Source organism: Anopheles cruzii, chromosome 3 (genome assembly GCF_943734635.1).
Source record: "Anopheles cruzii chromosome 3, idAnoCruzAS_RS32_06, whole genome shotgun sequence".
Taxonomy (NCBI): domain Eukaryota; kingdom Metazoa; phylum Arthropoda; class Insecta; order Diptera; family Culicidae; genus Anopheles; species Anopheles cruzii.
In genome coordinates, this window is record NC_069145.1 from 41259494 (window position 1) to 41280917 (window position 21424).

Sequence of the window (21424 nt, forward strand, 5' to 3'; positions counted from 1 at the left end):
AACGCATACACGGGCACTCGGTGTGCTTATCACGGAATGCCCACTGGGTTGATTACTATGTCATCCAACTCTAAAGTAGACGCTCCAGTGTCAAAGATAACGTTTCTACTTATCGTGATCACGCTCAGGACGGGTCTGTTTGACTGTATACACGGATACTTGTTCATTTGAATGCCAATACTACTGAATTCGAACTGGATCCGACTTACCCGACGTCCTTAAACGTTCCAGGGTACATTTCTTACCAGTGCATGCGAAAGAAATATAAATATCGATCGTATAGTACATTTGCCACTGTAAACTGCAAGAGAATCTCGTCCCGTTCCTGTTACTTCCTTCTTCGTTGCCTTCTTCCTTCGTGTTGCCCCGCGTCATAGGCATTGTTAATCGTTTGTGTTATTTCATTGTTTTATTTGATTTTTTTCTCTCCTACATCTGTCTTGAATGTTCTTTTTTCTTGATCGCTTCTCTAACTTCTTTGCCAATCCATTTGCCCACTGTCTTCGTTCTTGCGCCCTTGTTTCTGTGCATTTGTTGTTTCGTTTTCGTCTTCCTTGTCTTCCGTATGTGTTCCTCTAAGCCATAATTGTTTCCCCTTGTTGCCCAATTGCTGCTGCTGCTGCTGTCACGCTCCTCTGTCTCTCTCTCGTCCCTCTCCAATGCGCCGCGTTCCGTTCCGCCCGTCCGTCTTTTCTATGTATTGATTTCAACTCCTATATTGTTATCTAGTCTTATCGATCGCGCACGAGCAAAAACACGAGTATCACATGCTACCAACTAGCAATTTAGCCCCGCGTTACCTTTTTCCACCAGCCTGTCCTCCCCGGATTCGCTGCATTTTCACGATTATTTAACAAGAAGATTCGAAGGCGTTCGAGTGTCTTTTCTGTTTTTAGCTCCCACACCACACATTACAATTTTGGCCACTGCAATAATAACAACGAAAACCCTTTGATGGCGAAAACGACGGATGAAAACTGAAACACACTGTGCCGTATGATGGGTTGTTGAAGGATGTCGGAAACGATAATTAAAAAAAAAAATACACATGGAAAGGAAAGGCACAAACGGAATGGTTGTAAAAGGCTGTTCACTCCGAACACGCAGCACTTAAGTGTGCTAACAATGTCGTTGCACAGATTTGGGGGTACCAAAGGGCAAAAAAACTGGAAAAACGCAACAATGGAAATGCAAACCCTTACGGTCCTCTGGCTGGCTGTACGAGCGTGGCTGTGTAATCTCTCTGTTCTGAGTAATTTGTATGATTACCTCTTGTTTTACTTTTAATTTGCTTACCTGATTTAACTCTATTCGGTTGGTTGTTTAAATGTACTCTTTGTAATGCATCGAAAGTAGGTACGGTAAGTAAGTTTCGCCCTTCTTTCGTAGCTCCTTTACCTTTGTTCGTTCGCTGGCGTAATCTATTTTTAAATGCAAAATAGAAAAGCAACATGAGTTCCGTAGTAATACGGAACGAAACAAACATTCGCTTTCGATTCGATTTCCCTGACCGGCACACGAAACACATCTGTTCTCCGAACCCCGAAGAACAGAAAACTTAAAACATTTTAACATTCAATGCTCAATACTATGTAGAAAACCGGTATTGTACAGCTACCAAGGCAACGTATAAATTAAAACCCATCATTTCGCATGGCGCACCACTTTTACGGTGTCAACAACAGTCGCGAATGTTAAAGAATTAAAATTTGCAGAAAAGATTACCCGAAAACAGACTCATTATGAAACAACATGCTGTTTACTGCTCTCGCGTATCTTAGATTACTTTTCGTTCCCTTCCTTAATTGATACAGAAGCCTGCTATTTCTTTTTCATACACGGAAATAAAAGACGGCAGAATTTCGAAAAAAAACCAAAACTATCTGCTTCACACACGCATTGATGCACCCGCCTGCTTTGCTTTCCTCTGCCCAAGAGGCGGGACCGGAACAATGGGATTACATACCAGGTCAAAGGAAACCCAATGAGATGTGGACTGTAAAAAATCTTAAGTGGAAAAAAGTGAGGTTCCAAAATCATCCTTGGCGCGGTATTGTAGCTTTGTTCTGTTTGGTTATTGCAGCGGCACATATTGTGTGTGCACGCGCGCGCGTGCGTGTTGTGTGTAGGGATATGAGAATTTTCAATTGCGTTCGTGAATTTTATGATGTTTCCATGCAATTCATGTTCCTCCATCTGACCCACCTTGACACGTAAGCAAACCGTCTCATCGTTACACGGAAGGTACAGCTTACTGCCAAACTTCAGTATGTGTGCTAAATGTTACTTATTCTTATTGGCTCTTTACATTTCACGCATTAGCTCTAGATGCGTAGCTTTCCCTGCTTTCCATACTACAATTCCATCTTGATCCTCGCTCTCTCTCTCGCTCTCTGCTCTCTGTTGCGCTCTTTCTTTCCCTCTCTCTCTCTGTTTCCTATGACCCGATACTGCTGCTTACTACCAGGCGTTAGGATAACGAGTTACGAATCCCAAATGGCCTTGTTGTAACTGTTATTTTAATTGGATTTTTTTTTGCTTTTAATATTTTGTAACTATTTTCTCACACTCACACAAACGCACTCCCTCTATTTCATTCAAATTCTACTTCAAACATCCTATCTCCCGCTCACTCATCTACTCCATTCTATGTTCCCACATGCAAACGCCTTCGTCCTGCGCACACACACACACTCAACCGTCCCGTCCGTCCCGATTATTGTTCTCGCATGATAATGCTTTTTCGCTAAAGCTTCACTCGAAGCTGGCTGACTGGCTGGTTGTTGGTTGCTGAAGCTGCTGCGGATGGGGGTTCTGTCTGTGCCGTGCCACGATCGTGTTCGACCGATCGGCGAAAAAGCTAACACTCATCGTTTGGCGGATTGAACTGTACACCATAATGGAACAAAACCGATCAAATCAAGCTCAAAGTACACCAGGTGCCGGATAATTAACGTTCAAATAAGCCATTCATAGTGCTGTGACGCTTCTTCTGTTGCTGCTGCTGAAGCTTCTACATCAGCAAAGCGCGACGTTAATAGTATTATGTTGTTTGTGGTTTGTGGAAAGAATGGAGTAATCTTCCCACGCACTGGTTGCATGCTGCACTCCGAGTCCGAATATTGTTGAGCGATTTCTGCACATTCCGCGACCCCATCGATCTTCTTCTTGTGATTGTTGCTTGTACTGATGGTGAGCGTTATTACTCCTCTGCTAGGTTTGGGATGGCGCATCTCCTCTTACGATTCTACACGCGGTTCCGCTTTCGGTTTTCAGATGTAAAGCCGTTGTTTGAAGCCATTGTAAAGCTTTTCACAGCAGCTCCTCTCAACAGATCCTCTCGCTTTTCGGTCCACCACCACCGGTCTCCACACACACCCCGGTTCCGTTCATTCGCTATCCTCGGTTCGCACACACAACACATGCTGCCCAATCGTTCGTTTGCCGGCCCTGCTCACTCGCTCCATAATTCTTGCCCTACTTCGTTTGCCCTGCCTCAGGAAAATCTATCAATAATAATAATAATCATTACAATTATCATAATAATTAATTATACTCACTACTACCGTTACTATTAGCTAAAACTTATCCTGAAATATGAATAAATTATTGGTTGCGGCCACGGCGATGATGTTCTCGAGCGGGTGCCAGGCAGTGTGCAGGATCCGCTTGTTGAAGGCCAAACAGTCGACGCTGATTTCGTCCTTTTTCCGCTTGCCACCGGTGCACACCTTGCGCGGCTTCAGCACCGTCTTCGGCTTGATGATATCGCGCGACGCCTCGAGCGTCACGTCCTTGTTCGTGTTGCGATCGAAGATGCGGAAAAAGTTGTTGTAGCTACCGGTCATGATCGCCGTATCGTTGCCGTTCCAGCAGCACTCGAACTTATCGAAAATGCAGTCATTCTCGTACAACGAGCACAACTTCGTGCGGAGGTATTCGTGAACCTGCGCGAGAGAGTGTTGTTAATGTTAAAACTGACTTCCGTCAAACCCTGGTGTCATTTCTCCGCCACTTACCGGGTACGTTTCTATGGGCTTCGTTTCCATGTGCAGATCCCACACCTTGATGCTGAGATAATCCCGCGAGATCATGTAGCGGCCCGAGTTGCTCACCTTTACGTCGCTGATCGAGCTGATGATCTCGCGGAAAAAGCTCTTGTTCGTGAGGTCGACGTCTTCCGGCTCCTCGAAGAGCTTCGTGTGCCGATCGCACAGTGCCGATATGCGCATATCACATAACCGAATCGTGCCCTTGCTACTCGAATAGACGAACACGTTGCACTGGGTCGGGTGGAACTCGGCTGCCGTGATCACCTCGGTCAGCTCCTCCATGTTGGCCGGCTTGATGTCCACGGCGTTGAAGCTCTGGTCGGTGACCTCCAGGTTCCACAGATTGATCCGCAGGTCGTCCGCCGAGAGGTACGTCACCTGGTCCGAGTTCACCGAGATCGAGTTGATGTGGTAGGTATGGGCGTTCGCAAAGATACGGCGCGGTGACGCTTCTACCATCAGGTCCATTGGTTTGATCGACGGCACACGCAGCGCCGTGATGGAGGTCGGATCGCGCACACTCCCATTGTCCTCGCGCGTATTGTAGCCTTCGACGCGCTTGTCGCGCTCCGACACCTTCCATAACTTGATCGTTTTGTCGTTGGTGGAGAGCAAAAAGTGCGACTGGTTTTTACGCTTCAGCCACCGAATTTTGTTGATCTTCTCCTCGATCTCTAGCGATTTTAGGTAGTCAAACTCGGGCTCGTGCGACTGAAAGGTGGAGTAGACGTTGTACTCTCCGCGCCGCGGTGTCGACGCTTTTGAAGCAGCATCCCTCTGTGAAGTGGAAATTGGAAGCAAACAGTGAAAAATCACGACCACAGTGTCTTGGTGTTGCAGGAAACAGAAGGTGCCTCCAGTAATGACTGTACTGGTTCCGGTCGACACCGATCGACGACCGAGAGATGCAATTTACTCCTCTCCCGGCGGCGGTTGACGTTTGGTTTAGCAATTACTACACCCCGTGAATCGCGCGTCAGCAATCTCGGGTATAATTGCGTCACGCCAAGTAGTAGCTCCAGGTGGTTTTAAACCATTCGAACTAGTTAGACAGAGCTTTACAGATCACGTAATTATAGCTAACAAATTCACCTTTCTACGATGGGCGCCCTGCGTTGACAAAATCACACCGCGAGCACCGCCAACGAGCCGCCGTATCGCATCGGACCAGCCAGTCGTGTGTTAGTAGTGACCATTTGCGGAAAGTGGATCGCTTCCTTTCGCTCCATGTTGTTATGCACGCAACAGGAGATTTCATCTTTTCCCGAACGCCACGCACGCTCACGAGCATGCACAAACCTTCTTTGACCTCGAATCGGTGACAGCCACCACACCGACAATTGTTACACATTTTCAAGCTGTCCACCACTGCTCCGCCAGCTGAATGACCAGAGCACCCTCTACACCGGGTATCGTGTGTTCAGCGGGGTCTTGCAGACCTTACTTGTTTCGAAATTCGAATATATCAGAGCCGTGGCGCGCCAAAACCAACCACGATCGGTAGTGCTGTTACATAAACCCGGTTTTTAACCGGGTCGCGGTGTGTAAGCCGCGGGCTAGAGTTTGCACTTTCAATTCTCGCCATCGGGAGTGCCTTACGCGTACTGCAGTCAATGCGCGAACTGCGCGGCCAATGAGGAGACACACGAGACTGCTTGAAAGACTTTTTAAGATCATTCTCGAGTGCGATTATACGAAGTCGCAGCACGGCGGTACACCGACTCACCTGAAAGATGACAACACGTCCGCCCTTATCGCCGGTGGCCAGCAGTTCGCCATCGTCGTTGAACTCGACGCAGGAAATGATGTCGGCTTCGGTAACATCATCGTCCAGGGCACCTTTAATCTGTGAAAAGCACCACGATGTTTCGCCATTACCTGTTGTTTGGGGAAGAAGAAAAGACATAAAATATTTGTAAGCGCATGACAAGAACACCGATAGGTAGAAACTAACTACTAAACCAAAGTGAAAGAGTAAAATTAGTGGAATTTATATTAGTTGCCCATCTTTCAGTTATCGTTGTTCCGATTCTGTTGTTGACTTCAGGTGCCGATACGGACCAACATACGGACAAACCCCAACTCAAAATCAGCCAGGTACCATCACCTACCAAAAACAAGATATATTTTGCTACGTTCTTCATACTGTACAATATCAAACGCAAGCATTTGTTGTTATCGTGCTTCTCATTACCGATGCTGAATGCTCATTACGCATTAATGATGAATATGTGAAGTAAGTGGAGCACACAGCATCACATTCACACACATTAAAGGCGGGAGCAGTCGGAGGAGTGTGGAAAATTATTCTACATCGCTTTTCTGCCCGTGCTTCGAACCAGTTCTTAGAGAGGTTTTTATTCCTTCAAACGTCAACGCGCAGCGCAATCTCAAATCGGAGAACCTAACGTAACGTCACGCGGCCTGCAAAGTGATTGCCCATTCATCAATCAATAAATGTAACATTTTACTCGCTGTGACTGTGGTGAGTCGGCACGTGTGGAGAGGTTTTTTGTTATATTAGCAAAGAAATAATTGATCTCGCGAATGCTCCAAGCTTGCCTACCATCCGTTTGCCAGAGTAGTATTCAACACGATGAATCTGTGCTACTTTTGGAAAATTATATAAAGGTGGTATTTCCTACATAAACTAAACTGCTTTTTTAACCTTCTTCTTCTTCTTCTTCTTCTTTTTGGCGCTACAACCGCTGAGCAGTCTTGGCCTGGCACCAGAGACAATGTTAATCTCTGATGCTCTTCTGTAACATTTAATTTTTTACGGACGGGATTGTTAGCCCCGCGCCAACCCCCCTGTCACGCCGGTATCGGGAATCGAAACCATGGCCGGTTGAGTTACAACCGATCCCGGGATTCGAACCACGGCCAGCTGCGCTGACAGACAGCGAAGAGCGTTACCGACTGCTCTATCAGCGGGGGTAAGCGGGGGGGCTTTTTTAACCTTAGAAGAATTAAAAAAGGAAGTTAGAAAGATGCATTAATTCAACTGCTTTACGCCAAATACTGTAATGTACTAATAAACCCAAACAAATACAAATTAAACTTTACAAACAAAAGAACACACCACAGAACTTCGATTGACAAATAATATGACAATTATTATGTTTAATGTTGTGACAATCTTTGTATAAATTTAATAAAACAGGATGTGAACGTGACAACACCATCTCCATTGGTGCAAAAAACAGTGTCCGGAAGTGGTTTAGTGAAAGAATCGTATTACGTGGACATAAGAGAGTAAACAAATCTTCCTCGGTTCAGCGAAAGCTTGGCATTCCAGAAATAGCCAAATCCATAGCCGTGATAGAACAGGTGATACAAAGTGACCGGCACATCCTTTACGGTGCGAAAAGGGCTAAAACAACCCTCGAACAGTTTTTCCAATTTGTTGCTCTCTTTCACAAAGGAGCAAGAAAGCGGCCGGAAGCGAGAATTACTATGAAGGGACGCAGAAAAGGACACAACCTTTCCAATACATCTCGCATCTCTGCCACGTTACACGGCCGGATGATAGCAATTTGCAGAGTGCATAATGGATAAAGTGCGGCAAAGTCGATTGGAAATTTATGTCACCTCTCGATAACCGGTTAATAGCATTTACTTCTCTTGGCTACCCTACTTTCACAAGGCACAATGATCCTGCTACCCGATTAGCCGGGGTCCATATACCCCCGCCGTTTGCATTAAGAATGTACTCTCTGACATTCGAGCGGATCTCGATTTATAAACCCTTTGGGCAGGGTGTTGTTATAATTGTGTTTACAACCAGCGGTGCGCGAGAGAAAACAACGATAGCGTCCCTGTTTGTTTTAACAGCCGCAGCGATAAATGAAATGTAGGGTAAGACCGTGCGGTGCTTACGTTCTGCAGTACAGGATCAGGACTATTGAAACGATGAGACTTTATGGACAATGATTCCCGAACCCGTGATTCTATGAACCAGTGTGCATTCCCGCCATTCAAAACGGTGCCAATAATAGAAGAAAGTGGATTTGAAAGAAGGAATCTAACACCCTACTTAATGCTGAATTATGTTTCTTGCAGTGTTTCGATTTTTCTGCCCAAATCTAACTCTCGATTTGGGTGAGAGGCGTTTAAACTCCAATCAAATCGAACGCTGGACCAGCGCCAACACGAAAGGCCAACTTTTTAGCTGGCAGCCACCGAAAAGTTCATTGAAGTGGGGCCCACTTTTGGCCTCCTTTGTTTACGTGATGTTTTATGCCGTTTGATAAACTCCTAAATGTGGGCACAACTTTCTTGTTCGTTATTGCAGCTAATTATGTTTCGGTCGTGAAAGGCATCATCGTTAGTTCATTTCATCTGGCTTCTGCTTTAAGTAATAAAAAAGTCTAGAATCATAACACAATCATATGCCGCTTTTCTTGTTAAACTGAATTCTTTCTTCGTGGGGCAAAGGTTAAGTTATCTATCATTCCATATACAGTCCGGAAAAGTGTTATCCCGTTAATCGGAAAAAGAACATGATTTTTACTAAAGTTTCTAAGCATGAGTTGCAGGCTAGCTAGCTCCAGGCTTCGTTTCGGCCTAAGATGTGAATTGCTTGGCTGTAAAGTGATACAAAGCATCCAACCATTTTACTATTTTTACACCTTCAATGAATAATGATTCTTTGAAATATATTTGCACTCTCCAAAAGCACAGCATAGAAACACGCATTTTAGTAATGAACGTTTACCACGTTCCTTCTAACGTTTCGTGACGTTTCGTAACCGCTTAACATCATCATTCCATTGGCTGGAAACTTCTTCGCTGGAGTCCTGTTTTAAGCGAATTAAAAAACTAGTTTGTCTTATCGATCGATTGTGCGCGGCCCCAACAGTACCATCTTGTGTGCTGTCCGCATCGGCGGCTACCGGTTATCTCATCGAGGAATTGACATTATGCTCTTGGCCGAAAACGATTTACTCTTCGGTGGGCAATGTGCAGCAGCAGCACGGCGACAAGCTCCTTTTTTAATCATCAATCTCAGCAACCACTTTCTACCGGGCCTTGCCAAGATAAGCCACTAATGATAACTTTCCCCTTCGCAAGCAGCCACTTTCAAAGAATGGAAAAAAGGCTTTTTCGCTTGGCAAACATCTCCCGAGAGCATGCCACACCAGCGCACTTTCTGTGAGTGTGTGCGTTCGCGAGACGGCGGCCGTGGGAATGGGATTGATCGCGTACACAAAAGGAGTAAAAGTTGAGAGCACATGGTTCACGGTTCTACACTCAGTCGGTTGCTGGAACACGCGCCAGAGAAGCGCGACATACATCGTGTACGTCACTGCGACCTTGTATGGGGGGAGGGTGTTTTCACGCGCTCACATGAACACACACACTCATACAGAACTGCTCCTCTGTGTGAGATGGAGCCGGAAAACTTTGCAAAATCAAAAGACGTCGTTTTGGTCACAGGAGACGGAGAAGAGACGGGATTTTTACTCTCTTTCTTTCTCTCTCTCTCTCTCTCTCTCTCTCTCTCTCTCTCTCTCTCTCTCTCTCTCTCTCTCTCTCTCTCTCTCTCTCTCTCTAGCTCCCTCTATTTCTCATTTTCATGCAAATAAACATACTACGCTATTCTGTTGTTTCATGTTTGTATGTGTATTCCTTCAGTAGTGTGTGCTCTGACAGCTATTCTCTGGTAGCGCTGAGAGGAGCCGTCGATTCATAATAGTTGTCACATTGCCTTTTATGCTTCATTTTTTTCGCAAAAATTGTGACAACGGAGCACAGCGAAAGGAGAGATAGAGAAAGAAAGAGAGCGAGAGAGAAAGACGCGCACACAGAAGAGCTCAGTAGTGTGGGACAGGTAGGCAGAAAAGGACCATTGAAAGGTTTAAAAAACATAATAAATATTTCCCAAAAGTGAGGTTATACTCGTTTGTTGTCACACCAGAGACCAACCAAAAACCCAAAGTCCACGCACCATGTCCTGTGCGCTACGAATCTACGCTACTCTGGCTGAAAAACGAAGCAGAATTTTACCGGAAACGAAAACCAACAAACAGCGAAACTCACCGGCCATGTCAAATCCTATAGTGACCACTTTCGAAGTAGGACTTCATACAAAACCCAGCACGACCGATGGGCTTATTGGGCTGTGATTATCGACCGGAGAAGAAGATAATGACGTTCGTATGTTTACCACGGTCCGCAGTTAATAGAACGGCAACGGGAAGGATGCTGATGCCCTCAGCAGTTAGCACCACTCGACAATTCAGCTTCTTTTCGAACGTGAACCAAAACGGTGATGAGATTGCACAGTCTGCTGGTTACCAACAAGAAAGGAGGGATATTTTGTTTCCTTTTCGATGAACTCGACGTGCAGCGGTGATTTATTTTCGCAATGCCTCTGGGTGGTGATTTGATCAACGCATTCGTAGCAACCACAGTTAGCCTTTCCCTTTCTCCACCTTTTTTCACGTATGGTTGACGTTTTTTTGTATCGATTATTTGCGTTTACTCCTTGCACTTTATTTCTTTATCGACACATACACACACACGCATACGCGCACTTCACGCGACCACTAGAAGAGGTCTGAGGACAGCACACTCGACTTGACTGGTGGCAGCAATGCAACAATAATGCTCGTAACATTCGTATTACGCACTTTTTCTTTCACTTTTGCCAATGACACTACGCGACAAGACAACACCGTCGGTCGGTCGGTCGGTTGTGTTGTTATTGAGTCAACTTCTTTCGTTGACCGCAAGCACGTACGCACCCCCTAAAAGAAATCGCTCAATTGGTTACTGCTGGGCCACCACCATCCAAAAATCACCGTCGGATGCAACGAAGAAACCTTTTTGCAACCGGCGGCTGAGACATTTGGCCAGCCATTCAAGACTGCGACGCGAAACGTCATTCAGCGAAGAAAAAATGTGACAATCACACACACACACAGACACAGTACGGTAATCCTTTGCTCAGTCGACGCAACCGAGAGGGCACGAATTCGCTCGCCTCATCACATTCTTCGCGACGGCAACATTAAAACGTGACTCAACGGAATACTCCAGCCAAATGTAAGTAACTGAACTCTATCGATAGACGAATCCAAACTAAGCGTAAGGCTAGGTAAAATACGCCCGAACACCGATTCCAGTCTAGCAAAAGGATCTGGCACGCTCCGCAACCCCGTGAACGCAAACCGTGACCGCGCGCGATAAGGAGGCAAATGTGACAGTTCACTGTTCCACACACCACCTGCAAGGTCGGCTGGTTCTAGGGTTGAGTGTATGGTTGGAAACACCGACCACACATACAAATCTGCAAAGTGGCACGCCAAGCACGCACACTGCTGCAAAGCATAAAAAACCGATTGGTCTGCCCCTATACCCCTTGAACGCAACACCTCAGTAGTCCTTGGAACCCATCGGATCCGGCTCTGGTTGTTCCATTAATGGTGATCGGAAAAGTAGGCCCAACTGGGCACGATGCAAAATTACAATAAGGACACCTGCACACAAAACACACGCACACGCACACTAACGGGAAGCATCCGACGAAAGGGAAACTGCGAAATCCGATCCGAAAGAGCGCGACGCGAAGATGACCCCGCACGTTCTTTGCTGCTGTTGGTGCAACATTTGACCGCTGGCGAAAATGTTCTCACCCCGCGCCACCTATCACGGGTGGCACGTTTCCTTGCCGCGCGTACGGCTCTCGGCAAAACATCCAGAGCACGGATCAGTCACGCACACCAGACGGCAAGTGGCGCAGCCATACACTTTTTTGTAGCTGCGTGCCGTGTGTGCGTGTTCGAGCATCCCGCCGATCGCCGAATCCTATTCGCACATTTCACCGCAACCCCCCCCAACGACGGTGCGTCCGGAAACAACCCACAACATGGTAGCATCGCGGGTCCACCGTTTCAATGCTTCTTCCCGCGGAAACTACCATTCCTGTCTTGTGCCATTTCTCCGTACAAAACACAGCATTCACCAAGCATCCGTGGACCCCGATCTGCTCCTGGATGGTCGAAAGTCCGAAATTCACCAACCCTGGGTAAAATGTAACGCGGCGCCGACGACGACGCAAGTGAGACGATTCGTGTCGTGTCACGCTTCGGCGTTAATAAAATCCCGGCCATCGGCGTACCAAACGTAGAATCAAAAATATTCCATTTGCAGTTTCGTGGAATCGAACATTCGGAATGGCACAATCGCCGCACACGCCAAAAACGAGACAGTGGTCGTTAGTGTGTCCTTACAAATCTCGCTGTGTGTGCGATACAATTTTCTTCTCCCTCTCTCTCGCTGTGTCTCCGTCGGTCTCTGAAACACGTCTTATCTCGGGCGGGCTCCCTCTTTCGCACACCGTGCACGGCGGCGGCGGTTCCTTCGATGCTGATAGTTCGCGCGACACACCACTACACACGTGTGCGAAGGGGTGCGAAGCTCATGAAGAACACACAGCCGCCAAGAAAATCGGCCCCAGCAAATCTCGAATGCGGCGCTCGGGGTAGGGGCGGAGGGTGCTTCGTCGTCTTGCAGCGCGGAAGAGATGGAGAAAAACACAGGGATTTTGCAACCTTCCAGGCACACCTCTCTGCGAACTCCGAACTCGTAACCACAGACACAACGCGTGACACGCCGCTAGAGCCTGCTAGCGATTCGCACGGTGTCTTGTTTCGTTTTACAGACGAGAAGAACTGGATCACTCTCTGCGCTGGAAGATTGTCGCGAAGCGGAAAAAAACGCGGATGCACGGCGAACGCAGAAGGCAGTACGAAATACGGACACGAATGAACCACAATTGACGGTTTTGTGCGGATGACTACTTCATGCGGACCCGGTGTGTGTCTTACACGGCTTTGCCGTACGGCGCTGCCACACGCACACCACTGCCATACGCTGCTACGACTCGGCTCGTTTACACGGGTGGGTTCAATCGCACTTTGGCGGAACCTCGCACCGGACGGTCCTTCGAAATGAGGCTATTTCAATGTGATTGTGCCTAACGAAAGCATTTGCACAGATTGGTTCACAATCGGGAAACGGTTTGCCACACTCTGCCACCTCACGGGCGTGAGTTTATCCTTAATGCGTACAATGTGCTCGCTCGCATCTCACTCGTCTATATCGCAGCGCACCGAGCAGTTCAATCCGGTGTCATAAACGTAGAAGCTTGCCTCGGACCGAGTGTGTGTAGTGGTGAACGCAACCGATTCGGTTGTGCGAAAATTTTGCGCCCATTGAACCGATTCAGTTTGACACTGTCCTACCCCCAATTCGACCGGTTCAGCGGACCGACTTTTCCGTTGAACCGGTTGCAGTATACCGGTATAGTTTGTGGTAAAAACAATGGAATACTACAATACAATGGCGACCATTATCTGCAATGTGGTACTATTGAAGCGTTTAAAGAGAGTTAGAACTTACCGCTATTGCTGCTGCTGCCGGCGCTGCTAAATTGCTTCTTAGTGCCGTTAACTGCCGTGTTGATCATGTAGCCGATCTTGGTGAAACTGGACTGCCGAATGACGGGCCGGGGCGGTATGGGTGGTGGCATGTTCAAGGGTGGACTATGCGGGGGGCTTGGACTGCCGGTGAGCGTGTACCCGTACCCGGTTCCACTGGCCGTACTGCCCGGAATCGTTACCGGGTTCGTCGTCGTCGATCGTCCCCAGCGCCCAATCGAGGATGCATTCTGTCGGAAGCTCGTCTGTACCTTGGCTGCGAGGGGGGAAGGGGAACGGACCGAAATATGCTTCATCAGTACGGGATCGATGCACACCGTTGGATCTGGATTGAGGCCACCCCGAGCTTATCATCATAGGCCGATGAAGGCACATTCACACACAACCCGCGAGCGCACAAGCATGTAATTGAAAACGTTAACAACAACCGATTCCGGGCCGATAAGACGGCTCCACGGTCGTCCATACGGGAACTCAAGATGCTCCACACTGCGCCGCCCACCCTGTCCGTCATCTGTGGGTCCGGAGTGGCGGTAATAAAATTTTTATCATGTCACTCTTCACCTGAACGGACGACACTTGTTGTCCGTCCGTCGCCGGTGGTTTGGCGAAATGTTTACGATTTTTATGTACACCTTCGCCCCGAACCGGCACCAAGTTGGGTGGAAGGACAGCAGCCATTTTGTCCATGCTGCTCTCACCTCACCAGCGGACCCGATGCGGCTGGGCGCAGCTCGTGTGTTCTAATGTTTGTTTCGCTTATTTACATGTGCAATAATCGTAGCATTGCTATGGTCGTCGGACGCACGGCCCTATGTAAATGTTGCGACTTACAAGCTTTTTTCGAGCTCTTTCCATGCGACAGCAAATCACCATCGCGCGGCGCTCGAGGTAGACGTATAAAAATAAACAAAGTCCCACATTTTCCGACCAAATGCAGAAATATCCGGCCCAGTGCCGGTGCGAATATTTCGCTCGGTTGCAGATCAATCATCCACGGCTCGGAATCTGAGTCATGGCGCGGGTAGACGCACTGCTGCCAACAAAACCAACACCTTGTCCCTGGCACGGAGTGCTAAGCAGCAGGTTAATTGAACAATTTCCGCTCAGTGGGACGCCATCTTTTTGGAGGTAGTAGCAATTGGAGCAAATTGCTTGCCCCGCTGCGGTCCCCACTTTGTGACCTCTGGGGAGCGTCGTCTCTGACAATTAACCATAACCGATTGCGGGCCACTAATAGCCCAAATCTTAAAACGAGCCAGTAAATACCGACGATCACCTCGCGCGGAGAGATCTTCGCGACTCGCGGTCGCACAACGTTGCACTTCAAAGTAATGTGGACCGCAACTGCGTTTCCCGTCTTCCTGCTTGGCTTCTTTTAGCCGGTTAGCCGTCGCATTTGACAAACGACTGTGTGGGTCGCGATGGCAAGGTCTCGGGTTGGTCTGTTTGCGAACACCTCTCGTCTAGCGCCGGACGCCGAAGTCCTGTACCGGATTTTCGCGCGACCATGAAATGCTCGGCCGAGAAAGCCAAGGTGTCTCCTGAGGTCTCGTAAATCTGCTCCCCGACGCAGTGCGTTGCGACGGGCGACACTCCATCTCCGAAGGACGCGGCACATAATCTCCGCTCGAGCAGCGCGTCCCTCGAGAAATTGCGCCGATGGTCGTGAGCGATCATGCCCCGGGGTCCACACGTATAGGTAATGCTGCTCGAGAATGCACCAAGGCACACTTACACTTCATCGAACGCTCCGGAATTGGTGATAATCCCGACGGCTGCGGTGATGGTCCGGTGGCACGTTGCTGGGATGACGACGATGCTGACGATGATGCCGTCGAACGATTGGCACCATAAATCATAAACCGGCGATGGTCGCTGATCGGTGCGCGCTCACACCTTCGGCCAGCGTACAGAGGTTCCAAAATTCGGGTGTCCTTGCTTTCGAAAGCGCAGGACGACAGTGGATGCGTTGAGTACGTGCGCCGCCTCTACTGCCTGACCATCGGTTATGGCTGTTGTCTGTGGGGATAGCAAGCGAAACAAAAGGATAGTTAAGCAATGTGTCGCAACCATCAAAGCAGTGTCACCGGGTCTGGGCAGCAGAACTGGTTCCGGTCACAAAGCTCTTCCGAATGGCGGGCGAGCCGTTTCCTGAAAGATGAGAAAACTTGGCCCCGACCCCGGCTTGGAATTTAGGCGGACAGTGGCATATTGAACCACAAGCTCGGTACTCCGCAGTTATCGTTATCTGTGGTAAGGATATTTCTGGCCCACATTCCATTTCGACCATCTCACGGGACTGGAGACTTTGTCTCTAAATTCCTCACCCGAAGTTCCCGAGAAACGAGTTTTGACAGCCTCATAAATAACTGCTTCTCCTGCGAGACACGTCCTGTTCTAGTCCTTCGAAGCTCGGCTTACAATGAGACACTACACACCCCCGGCACGGACCCACATTGCTTCGATTTTACACGGCTGCACCCGGAAGGTAGCCATGTAATGCAGCGAAAAACCGTATTGTTCTAGGCGAAATAGCCACGCAGGGAATAGCTCACCATTTCCGATGCGACACAAAGAAAGTATGCAAACCAGCATCCAGAAGACACGGGCAAATTTTAAAATCCCGTCCGCCATTGTTTTGCGCCAGAAGGAATTAAATGGCTCGTTCGGGCATTAAAGGATCCAACATCCAACGAATAAAGTATTAGAACGATCCATTGTTTGTGTGGGTAATGCACGGCCTGTGTGGCTCTCAATGTGGGCAATTTATTACCAGTTCTATTCGGACGTATTTTTATGTACGAGTATGTTGGGAAGAATATTACCACGTACTTTGCTGTCTAACGAACATTGTTGAAATTATTATTGCTGGATGATTAAATTTACCATAGGCTGCAACAATAAGCCGGAGTTTTTTTTTTCATTAAAACATGTTACAATTTTAAAATGCTCAAAACACAGTTCATTCCTAATTAGGAGGAGCAGGAGAGTCAGGCAACAAGTCAAGTCACTATTAATTAGACTAGCATGTAGTTTTACGTCTAATGACAAGTTTCGTGGTTAATTCTTCTTTATCTTTTCTAACCGTTTTATTGAGCAACAAATTGATCAGTTTTATATGTAAAAAAACTAACAAGTTAATAACTTTAAGTTACTAACAAAAACAGAATGTATCAAAAAATCTATGTTTCTTATTGATTTGTGGTTTGTTCAGCCACAGATCATCCCTGGCCGATTACCGATCGGGTCGCCATATTTCCGCAAAGAACGCTGTCTCCAGCCTGCCAAGTGAGCACGCTCGTGGTGGCCCACGGCGCGCGCACCACGTTTTCCTCGACACGCTTCAGGCTTCGGAGGCATCAGAAACGATCGCATCTCGTGCCGGGTAACTGGATCATGCTTTTGGCGCCACGCGCATGCCGCTGGCAACAACACATCGGGCGACCAGGTTCAGGTTGGCGTCATTTGTCACCGTGACTGGCCGGCAACACCAAGGAGTATGGCCGGTGAACTTGCACCTCACGTGAGGCACTGCGAGTGCGCCTTCTCAGAATCGCACTGTGTTTTTTGTGAAGCAGCGATAAAGATCATCGTCCCGTGGTCCTGCTGTGTATGCTCCCGTTTCGGCCTCCGGTCGTACTCGAGTTGTTGTTGCGGCTGCGGTCGGCAGTTGATCATTATCAAGGGATTAGCGCAATCCATCATGAAAACGCCTTCTCGGCGCCCACCACACTTTACGGCGCGTCGCAGCAATCAGTCAAAATGATCTTGAAATGCTCCTCCAGCGCACCTCGCCCGGCTGAACATGTGAACATGTGCGCACGCGCGCACACGCAGCTATTGCGCCACCCAGACGCACAATTTACGCGAGCATCGGCGTAGTTAGCACAGCTCGGTGAGCTCGAAGTGTGTTTGTTTAGCGGCGCTTCATCACCACGAACGCCTTTCGCGCCCCGTTTTTTTTTCGAGGCCTACGGTTTGGGAAGATGTTTTGATTGGATGATAAGAACGAAATCGTTTCCTTGAGCGCTTGAACGAAAAACATCGGCAGGTTGGTGATGATAGGTGGTGACAAATATGATTCGTTCGTCTACGACGCACACACGTGGCGAAGGTTACACGGACCATGATTCATGTACAGGGCTGGGGCATTCCAAATCGGGCACAATACCTTTTTTTTATTACAACCATTTTTGGATTATTTGGATAGTTTTCGCCGTCAAGGCAATACCCTTTTGATTTTGGGTTTGCTTTGTTTCTAGAATTTACGGTTGAGCCGTATTTTTTTAAATTTTGGGAAATCTAAAGATTATGTTAATTACATGTTCAATCATTTAATTCATTACATTAATAAAAAATTTAAAAAAAAACACTAATGGATTGAAGCCGAAAGGAGAATGCCAATGTTGGATGCTCACGTCGAAAATTCGATACGAACAGGATAATTATTAGCAAAACCTATTCATTTGGCTAAGCCAGCCTTGTGTAACATTCTCATAAATTTCGTTGAACATAAAACCATTACTAGGAATATTCAATTCAATAAAGTTGTTAACAACATTTTGCCTTGTTCAAAATATTCTTAACAGCTTTATTGAATTGGAACCATATGGAGCATCCGCCAGGCGATGTCAGTTAGATTTGAAAACTTATATAAAAACTTGCGTAAACAAGGCGATGTTCCGTACATAACAGCATACAATAGTTCTATTAATTTTAGGTCACCCATCGACTAACCGGAAAGCATTGGGAGGCCAATGGAGGAGGAAAACGTGAGGAAAAGTGACTACAGGGATGCTGCAGAGAATCAGAAATTTGCTTTCCTCCCGAACAGTTCAATAAAACACCTCTGTTTTGAGATCAACATGTTTTTATTCCATCACCGTTATGCGAAGTGGTTTATTCCCGATTCCAAACGCCCTGTGTCTAAGGCGCTCTTCGTAGACCATGCATTGATACAGACTTCGCGGTACGTTAGAATATTTCCTAACATTAAAAAATTACTTATAGTTTGTCTTCATGTACACAGAAAATAGCTAATTTAAAAACACAGCCCTCAACACTGTTCTCGCATCGAGTTCCGATTTCGGACCGCGTGAAGTATTAATTAACGGTTTCGTCTAAAAACGGCATCAACACCACACCTCGGGGCAGGCAGTGATTTCCAGATTCGGTTGTGGTCTGGCCGGAAAAAAACCAAACGGAAAAACCAATACAAACCGATCCGGACCGATCATCGGACGGTCCGTATCCATTCGCCGAACTTAGCCGATAGGTTTCGGGGCCGACCAAAACAACGCACGAACGATAAACAGTGATCATCTTCGTGTAATTTACGCACATCCAAATAATCCCGTGCCCAACCCAGACCATCGCCACGTCCAGCCAACTTCGGTTCGGTGGAAGTTTTTGGTGTGGTGCCCAAGGCTAACGGCGGCGTTCGATCCGCTTGTCGGTCTGATCGGAGACACATTGGCCATCGATTCCGATGGCTGCGTGCCCCACGAACGATTCATCAAAGCCGATTATTACGCTCGAACGTGCTGTGCTCCCGGCACGTGAGGACCACTAGACTGGCAAGGACCACCAGACTGGTGGATGCTGAGACTCGACCCTATCGCTAATCGAGTTTCATGACCAAACTGTACGCGCCTCACACCTCCGGCGGTGGCTCAAGAACCAGCCGCACTCGGTGGCATTAATTAACGTCACACAAACGGTGGCGGCGTGCGCTGTGATTTACGATTCGTTCGATACCGCTAGGCCAAATGGCCGACCAGACTCTCGGAGGCGCTGGCCGCCACGGCGAGCCACCACACAGTCAGTGCTCTGTTTGAAGGCTGCGTGAAGCTCACGCTCGTGCGGAATACTAAACGCTACAAACTGCATTAACGCAGCAGTGCATCAACTGCATCGCGCTCCGACAACCTTCGCCCCAATCGCGCCCCACACGGCCGAAAGGTGAGACGCACGCACTGCGACCGGTGGGCAGGCGGCCAATCTCGCCAAACATGGCCGGTCGGATCGGGCTCGGAAAGGCTCATCAAGGGTTCCGTGACCATAACCCCTGTGTGACAAGAACCGCAAGAACGAGGGGCGATCTGAGATGCTCGCGCGGAGGGCAAGTGCTGCGTGCTTGTCCGCGCACGGGTGCGTATGTCTGCTTTTTTATGGTTGCTCTATGGTCACGACCGGTCGTTTCTCAACACTGTTGCACACGAGACCGTGATTGATGCGCCGAGCGGTGTTTGTTTCGACGCAGCTACCCCATTTGACTCATTTGTGGTGTTAATTTGGTAAGCTGGTAAAAGAGGCTACTCTTTAGCACACCGTTAATTCAGCTGTCAGACAGACTGACCGCTGTCCAGAGTGCTCGCAGATCATCGGCTATTGGCTGCATTACTCCAGATATGACAAGAGTGGTGTCCGGTAGGAGCTGGTTTCGTTTATCTTCTTTCTTCTTCTTCTTCTTTTTTGGCGCTACAACCGTTGCGCGGTCTTGGCCTGCACCAGAGACAATGTTAATCTCTGGTGCTCTCTCTAACATTTCATTTTTACGGGCGGGATTGTTAGCCCCGCGCCAACCCCCCTATCACGCCGGTATCGGGAATCGAAACCATGGCCGGTTGAGTTACAACCGATCCCGGGATTCGAACCACGGCCAGCTGCGCTGACAGCGAAGAGCGTTACCGACTGCTCTATCAGCGGGGGTTTATCTTCTTTCTACGTCCCTGATAATTAGCGGGAGCTATAGATAGACAATAGAGATAAACATGTGCCAGACCCTCAAAATCGCCTGTTCTTCGTGCATACGATCTAAACTTAGTATACGAAGTTAACAATTCAATATCAAAAGCATACCTTGAATGGCTATAAGGTCTGCAAATTAATAAGTTTGGTTTTTATTGGACATTTGTGACATAACAACAACAAAACGTACGACTACCTTAATCAAAATATTGTCCGTCGTTAGCTACTACTTTCTCCCATCTTTTAGGTAGTTCCTTGATTCCGTGTCGATAGAACTTCTTGTCTTTAGGAGCGATCCAATCCTAAACAGCAACATCTGGTGAATACAGCTGGGGGGTTAACAGTTCCCATCCGACATTTTCGAGATAGGTTTTGACCGGTTTTGTGATGTGGGGTCGAGCGTTGTCAGTTCGAAAAATCAACTTATCATCAAGTTCTTTTTGCATCTGACATGCATTCCGATCGAGCAATGCTACCAATTCTTCATCATCAACCTTTTTTGACTGTTCAGGCCGCTCTTGGTCTTGCAAGCGAAAATCACCACTTTTTAGCCTTGCAAACCACATCCGACACGTTCTGTCGGTAAGAGCAAGTTCACCATAAACTTCCATTAAAATTTGATGACTTCCGGTAGCAGTTTTCTTCATAAGAAGTAAAGAGAGTACCGCAAAAACACTCTACCAGGAACAAAACTTGACATCCTCAAATGCTTAGAAAAGGCATCCATCGATCCATCCATCGCAATGCAAAAAATTCCATCAAATTGCGTATGCTACTCATTATCATTTGCGTATGCACACACCAGCGGGTTTCTAGTTACACTCTGGCGGTTCTTTAGATACTGTGCACCAAAAATCGCAATCACCCGCAACTTATGGCGGTGGCTCGGGTCGGAACTATTTACAAACGGTCTCGCAAATCGGCACAAAACTGGCGGAAAGTCGCTAATTGCTTTCCGGAGGTGATAGGAAGTGTACGTCGTTCAACCGACCGATGGAATACCGAGGTTTACGCCCCGCTCTCGTTGCATTTGTGATGTGACGATGATGTGATCAAACGATGAAACGATAAGTTACGGAATACGGAAAAGAATCGATCATTTTTTGATCGGAACCGGGTTGAGCGATTGGAAGGTATGGTCACGCACGCACGCACTCACCACTCTAAAGCACC

The 21424-nt window shown here is 47.8% G+C and overlaps 1 protein-coding gene across 2 annotated transcripts; it reads right to left on the bottom strand.

Annotated features, from left to right (window-relative positions):
* Positions 1-398: 398 nt before the first annotated feature.
* LOC128274337 (protein phosphatase PP2A 55 kDa regulatory subunit) lies at positions 399-15360 on the bottom strand. 2 transcript variants are annotated; one of them, XM_053012496.1, is made up of 5 exons: positions 15237-15360; positions 13461-13754; positions 5779-5930; positions 4020-4829; positions 399-3947 (listed from the first exon to the last, which is right to left on the bottom strand). In XM_053012496.1, exons 1-5 carry the CDS (start codon positions 15358-15360, stop codon positions 3579-3581), a joined length of 1749 nt encoding a protein of 582 aa, XP_052868456.1. In that variant the 3' UTR covers positions 399-3578. The 2 variants fall into 2 exon arrangements, with proteins under 2 accessions (XP_052868456.1, XP_052868457.1); XM_053012497.1 differs by lacking the exons at positions 13461-13754; positions 15237-15360 and adding exons at positions 10095-10804; positions 12624-12652.
* Between the last annotated feature and the right edge of the window lie 6064 nt (positions 15361-21424).